This window comes from Dipodomys ordii, unplaced genomic scaffold (assembly GCF_000151885.1).
Source record: "Dipodomys ordii isolate 6190 unplaced genomic scaffold, Dord_2.0 Scaffold19, whole genome shotgun sequence".
NCBI classification, from domain to species: domain Eukaryota; kingdom Metazoa; phylum Chordata; class Mammalia; order Rodentia; family Heteromyidae; genus Dipodomys; species Dipodomys ordii.
Genome location: NW_012267235.1, coordinates 4,242,545 through 4,249,344, shown reverse-complemented (window position 1 = coordinate 4,249,344; position 6,800 = coordinate 4,242,545). Strand labels below are relative to the sequence as shown.

Here is a 6,800-nt window from a genome sequence, read left to right as displayed (position 1 = left end):
AAAAAAAAAAAAAAAAAGAAAATGTTGCTCCAAGAAAAAGACAAACAATTTTTAGTGCACTACCATTTCCTCTTTATTGTTTAACACTAAGTCAAAAACTGGGCATTAGTTGGGCATCAGTGGCTCACGCCTGTAATCCTAGCTACTCAGGAGGCTCTTTATCTCCAAAAATAACCAGAAAACTGGAAGTGGCACTGTGACTCAAGTGGTAGAGCGCTGCTAGCCTTGAGCTGAAGAGTTGAACAGTGCCCAGGCCCAGAGTGCAAGCCCCAGGACCAACACCAACAAAAAATAAAACAAAAAACACAAAAAACTGGACATCGTGAATCACACCTATAATTGCAACACTTGAGAGGCTAAAGCAGGAGGATTTTGAGTTCAAAGTCAGCCTGGGCTACACAACAAGATCCATAATATGAGTCCATCACATTTTTTTTTTTTTTCGGTCGTGGGACTTGAACTCTGGTCTTGGCCGCTATCCCTGCGCTCTTCAGCTCAAGGTAAGCACTCTACCGCTTGAGCCACAGCGCCACTTCCGGTTTTCTAGTGGTTTATTAGAGATAAGAGTCTCACAGACTTTCCTGCCCAGGTTGGCTTTGAACCTTGATCCTCAGATTTCAGCCTTCTGAGTAGCTAGGATCACAGGAGTGAGGCACCAGCACCCAGCATCACATTTTTTTTTGAGACAAGATTTACATGTGCAGACTTCCCCAGATCATATTACTATAAATAGTACCTTAAAAGAGATTAAGAGCTAAAAAACACAATTGATTCTTCTGAAACAAGTATATACCTTTTGTACACAAACTTCAAGTGAAAATGAGATTTAAAAATTGTCATACCTGGTAAAGTCTGGAGGAACAGGAGTGGTAACAAAAGATGCCATGGGTTTTCGATGAACTTGCTGAAACATCATTAGGATCTCTGAGCTCTTAGATATCAGTTCACTTTTACTACAAGACCGCAACTGTGAAAGGAAAAAAAATTAGCTGAACCAACAGAAATGTTATTCAGTAGCAACTCAAAAGTTTTAAGAAAAAAAAACACAAATTAGCTACCTGCTGAAAAACAGATAAAAGAACCTACCAATACAGTGAAGTGGTTATGTGTACTAACAAATAGCTTATGCAATTTCAGAGCTTTTTCTTTTTCTTTTGGCTGGTCATGAACCACACAAGACCCAGCCATTAAACAAATAAAATTAAAATAATAAGAGTTACTATTATTATTATAACTGGGTGCTAGTGGCTCACATCTCTAATCCTAGCTACTCAGAAGGCTGAAATCTGAGGATCACGGTTCAAAGTCAGCCTGGGCAGGAAAGTCCATGAGAATTATCTCCAATTACTCACAGAAAAAGCCAGAAGTGGAGCTGTGGCTCAAGTGGTAGAGTACCAGCCTTGAGCAAAGGGCGCTCAGGGACAGCACCCAGGCCCAGAGTTCAAGATTCAAAAGTAGCACAAAAACAAAAAACAAAACTGGCACCAAAACAAATAAGAGTCCATGAACATAAGGACAACTATTTCTTGGGAAAAAATGCAACAATTAAGATAACCTTTTCAACAGATGGTATTAGAACAGATGGTATTAGACAGCCAATAAAACAAAAACAAAATAACCAAAATCTTACCCTGTATCTATACCTCACCAATAAAAATACTCAAAACAGTTTTTTTGTCTGAGATTAGGTCTTGATACGTAAGCCCAGTCTTGCCTCTAAATCAAGATCTACCGGCCTCACCTTTTCCAAGTGATGGGATTAAAGAGTACACTACAATTGTCTTAAAATAACAAAATTTCTAGCCAGGCACCAGTGATTCACACCTGTAATCCTAGCTACTCAGGAGGCTGAGATCTGAGGACTGAAGTTCTAAGCCAGCCCCAGTAGGAAAGTTTGTGAGACTCTTTTATCTCCAATTAGCTACCAGGAAAGTAGAAGCAGCACTATAGCTCAAAGTGACAGAATGCTAACCTTGAGCAAAAGAGGTCAGGGACAGCTCCCAGGCCCCATGTTCAAGCCCCATGTCCAACCAAAAAAAAAAAAAAAAAAGCTCTAAAAAAATAAGAGAAAAATTTTATGACCTTGGGTTAGATAGATTTCCTAAATATCACACCAAACCTCAAATTGATAAAGACTTCAAAATTTTAAAGTTCTAGAACTCTGTATTTTTAATAGATTTACAATTTCTGTGGGTTTATTACTAGTTTACAAAATAGAAAAGAAAAAGAGCTGGGCACCAGTGGCTCAAGCCTGTAATCCTAGCTATTCAGGAGGCTGAGATCTGAGGATCCAGGTTCAAAGCCAGCCCAGGCAGGGAAGTCCCATGAGACTCCTATCTCCAATAAAGCACCAGAAAACCAGAAGTGATGCAGTGGCTCAAGATGTAAAGTGCTTGCCTTGAGCTAAGAGCTGAGGGACAGCGCCCAGGACCAGAGTTCTAGCCCCAAGACTGACAAAAAGAAAAAGGATTCTATTCTTACACAACATTATAATTATACTTCTCAAATTGAAGAGAAACCTTTAATCAGCTGATTCTTATTTCATAAGAAAATATCTATTATAACAAATAGATCCTCTGATCTCAAAAAGATAATCTGTCCCCACCCACCTCCTACTTCACAAAGAACCACTTTTAAGAGATTTGCAAAATCTCTTAAAATCTCAGAAATGAAAAAGAAAATTATTTTGTTCATCACCTGGTGTTCCACCTCCTGAAGTAAGGATTCCAATAGCTCTGTTTCTTGGGTTAGAGATGTCTTTTGACCTGTTCAAATGTACAGTATAACTTCACTACTGGTTTCAGAATAAAATTAGCTCCTAATAAACATGTTTAAAAATCTATTTTATCAAATAAGCGAAAGTTCTTCATTAGTTTAAACCTGAAGATTTTTCTAGTGCTTTAAGAAATAGAATCTAGGAGCTGGTTAGATAGCTCAGTAGTAGAGTGCTTGCCTTGCATTCATGAGGTCCTAGGTTCGATTCTTCAGCACCATATAAGCAGAAAAAGCCAGAAGTGGGGCTGTGGCTCAAGTCATAGAGCACTAGCCTTGAGCTGAAGAGTGAAGGGACAGTGCCCAGACCCACAGTTCAGGCCCCACAAGTGACTCCCCCCCCCACAAAAAAAAGAAATAAATCTAATACTAATCTATTTTTGAATAGAATTCAAATGTTGAATACTGATTAGTCAAAGTATTTCTTAGGAAAGAGAACTTTAAAGCCAGGCACTGGTGGCTCATGCCTGTAATACTAACTACTCAGGAGGCTGAGAACTGGGACTGCAGTTCAAAGCCACCTTGGGCAGGAAAATCCATGAGACTCTTAGCTCCAATAAACCACTCAGAAAACCAGAAGTGGTGCTGTGGCTAAAGAGGTAGAGCACTAGCCTTGAGCTGAAGAGCTCAAGGACAGCGCCCAGGCCCAGAGTTCAAGCCCCATGACCGACAAAAAATAAAAAATAAATAAAAAAAGAGAACTTTAGAATCAATCCTTTTTGGGATTGGGAATGTGGGGCTGGGAATGTGGCTTAGTGGTAGAGTGCTTGCTTAGCATGCATGAAATCCTGGGTTCAATTCCTCAGTATCACATAAACAGAAAAAGCCGGAAGTGGTAGCGCGCTAGCCTTGAGCAAAAGAAGCTCAGGGACAGTGCCAGCCCTGAGTTCATGCTCCAGAACTGGAACAAAAAGAAAAAAGAAAAAAAGAATAAATCCTTTTCAAAGACAAAATTCACACTGGGTGCTAGTGGCTCCTGTCTGTAATCCTAGCTACTCAGGAGGCTGAGATCTATTAGTGTGGTACTGAGGAATTGAACCCAGGGCCTCATGCATGATAGGCAAGCACTCTACCACTAAGAAGGCTGAGATCTGAGGATCGCAGTTCAAAGCCAGCCCAGGCAAGAAAGTCCATGAGACCCTTCTTCTGCAATTACCCACTAGAAAACTGAAGTGGCTCCTCAAAGTGGTAGAGCATTAGCCTTGACTAAAAGAGCTCAGGGACAGCACCCAAACCCTGGGGCTCCAAAAAAAAAAAAAAGACGATGACAAGATCCAACTTAGACCCAAACATCAATGGCTCATGTCTATTCATGAGGCTGAGAGCTGAGGAACATGATTAAGAGCCATCCCAGGCAAGAATGGACATGAGACTCTTTACAATTAACCACCAAAAAGTGGGGCTGTGGCTCAAGTAGTAGGGTACTAGCCTTGAGCACAAAAGCTCAGGAACAGTGCCTAGGCCCTGAGTTCAAGCTAGACTGGCACCAAAAAAAAAAGAGAGAGAGAGAGAGAGAGAGAAAAAAACTCAACTTAGGCCTAACAAATTCATCTAAGAGAAGAATAATGGCTGAACTGGGTTCAATCCCTGGCACCACCAAAATAAATGAATAAATTAACATTAGACCATACTATTATTTAAATTTTGTTTAATAGCAGGCTCCTTGCTGGAAGAATAACTCAGTAATAGAGGACCTGCTAAGCAAGCAGAATACTCTGAGTGCAAAAGCTAGTACACTACAAAATAAAATTAAAATTAGGCTCCATAATCAAAGCATTATAAGGCAATCAAATACAGCATGAAGAACCAAATGGGGGAGCAATAAACATTTGAATATTTAGACTGAAAAAGAAATCTACTAAAAATAAAAAAAAACCAGGATTTTAATTTTTTTACAAAAAGCTAAAGAGTTGGCCAATGTTCTTGATCTCCACTAAAGACCAGAAAAAGAAAAAAAGGACATTGTATTGGATTTGTGGGAAAATACATGGCACACACAATGAAAGGCATTAACCATTGGAATTCCTTCCCAAATGGCTGTGTAAGCTTTTCTCTAATGATTTCTAAATATAAATGATACAATAGTCCAGATAACAATATGGAGATACCTAAAATCTCAAGATTTCTTTCTAGCCTGTAACAACTCACCAACCTCACAACTCGAAGACTAAACTTCAATCAAGCTCAAGGTACAATGTAGGAGAAGTATTCAAAAAAGCACTCACCCATCAGTGTAATAAGCTTGTTTTTCAGCTGTGTATCTAGTCGTGCAATCATCATCTCTACTGCATTTCTAATTTCCCGAACACGTTCATCTTTTGCATTTCTTACAGCTTCTACATTTCTTTCCTAGCAGATAAACAGGTCAAGAGAAATTTAAGTAGAGAACTTTAAGAACAAAAGGAAGTGGCACTGAAACAATCAATGCAATTATTTTTTTAAGTGATAATAGAATTTGAACTCAGGGCCTCATGCAGGTGCTCTATCACTTGAACCATACCACTTGTAATTTTTTGCATTGGTTATTTCGAAGATAGGGCTAAACTTCATGTCCAGTCTGGGTTGGATTTGGATCCTATATGTGTTTTCTTTTGTTGCTGACAGGCACAAAGACTGTATCCAACCACTATGTTTCCCCTGTAGCTTCGGATTACAGGCTCTTTTCAGCCATTGATTGAGATGAAGTCTACCAAACTTTTTCTTGACCCTAGATCCTTCCAAATCTCCACCTTACAAGTAGATAGGATTACAGGCTTGGACCATTACACCCAAAACAGATGAATAAAGATTGGGAGAATTGCAGGGGCCTCATGCCTGTAATCCTAGATACTCAGGAGGCTGAGATCTGAGGATAGAAGTTTGGTTCAAAGCTAGCCCGGGCAGGAAAGTCCGTGAGACTCTTATCTCCAATAAACCACTAGAAAACTGGAAGTGGTGCTGTGGCTCAAGTGGTAGAGCTCTCGCCTTGAGCTGAAGAGCGCAGGGGCAGTGCCCAAGCCCAGAGTTCAAGCCCCACGACTGACAAAAAAAAAAAAAAAAAGATTGGAAGAATCAAGGTTTGAGGCCAGCTCTAGTAAAAAGTTCATGGGGCCCCATCTCAACCAACCTCAGCTATGGTGGCAACTATAAATGGAAGGATTACTGACCCAGACTAGCCTGGCCAAAAATCAAGACCTTATCTCAAAAGTAACCAAAGCATAAAGGTCTAGAGGTATGGCTCAAGTGGAAGAGTACCTGCCTACCATATATGAAGCACTGAAATCAAACAATAGTACTGCCAAAAAATAAAATAAAACCTAAGTGTATGATAATTTAATAGACATTTGAATAAAAAGTACTATAATTACAAAACTTGTTTAGGTAATGCATACATAGGCTATATATAAAGTTCTACTTACATCCCAAACAGTCTGAGCATGAGAGCCTATAAGACTCTTATCTCCAATTAAATATCAAAAACCTGGAAAAACTCTTGCTCTTGCTGCTCTTTTCTTGCTCTCTCTGTTCTATTCTAGCTCTCTCTCTGTTCTTTTCTTGCTCCCTCTCTTTCCCAGGCACGTGGAGTGCCAACCTTGCCTGGTCCCATCAGGTCTACTGAATAAACCTACCCCCTTACCTGAACAAAAAAAAAAAACCTGGAAAAAGAGATATGGCTCAAGTGATAGAGTGCTAGTCTTAGCAAAAAAGCTGAGACATTGTTCAGTCCCTATGTTCAAGCCTCAGGACTGGCACCAAAAAAAAAAAAAAAAGAAGCCAATATTTACTTATGCTAGTAATTTTTTTTCATTCATTTTCTTCTTTTTTTTAGAACTATATACAAAGATTTTTTTTTCCTCAAGATTGCATAGTAAGCTGGGCACTGGTGGTGGCTCACGTCTTATAATCCTAGCTACTCAGGAGTCTGAGATCTGAGGATCACAGTTCAAAGCCAGCTGGAGCAGGAAAGTCCTTGAGATTCTTATCTCCAATAAACTACAGAAAACCAGAAGTGGTGCTGTGGCTCAAGTGGTACAGCGCTAGGTTTGAGC

At 39.7% G+C, this 6,800-nt stretch overlaps 1 protein-coding gene across 1 annotated transcript in view; it reads right to left on the bottom strand.

The window, feature by feature from the left end:
- The window catches only part of Trim37 (tripartite motif containing 37), a 106,716-nt gene that overhangs the window by 71,996 nt on the left and 27,920 nt on the right, over positions 1 to 6,800 (bottom strand). The window contains exons 7-9 of the mRNA XM_013013091.1: positions 4,998 to 5,121; positions 2,698 to 2,765; positions 843 to 967 (exon numbers count right to left, since the gene is read on the bottom strand). Of these exons, the coding sequence (XP_012868545.1) occupies positions 843 to 967; positions 2,698 to 2,765; positions 4,998 to 5,121 (317 nt within the window). The remainder of the gene's footprint in view (positions 1 to 842; positions 968 to 2,697; positions 2,766 to 4,997; positions 5,122 to 6,800) is intronic.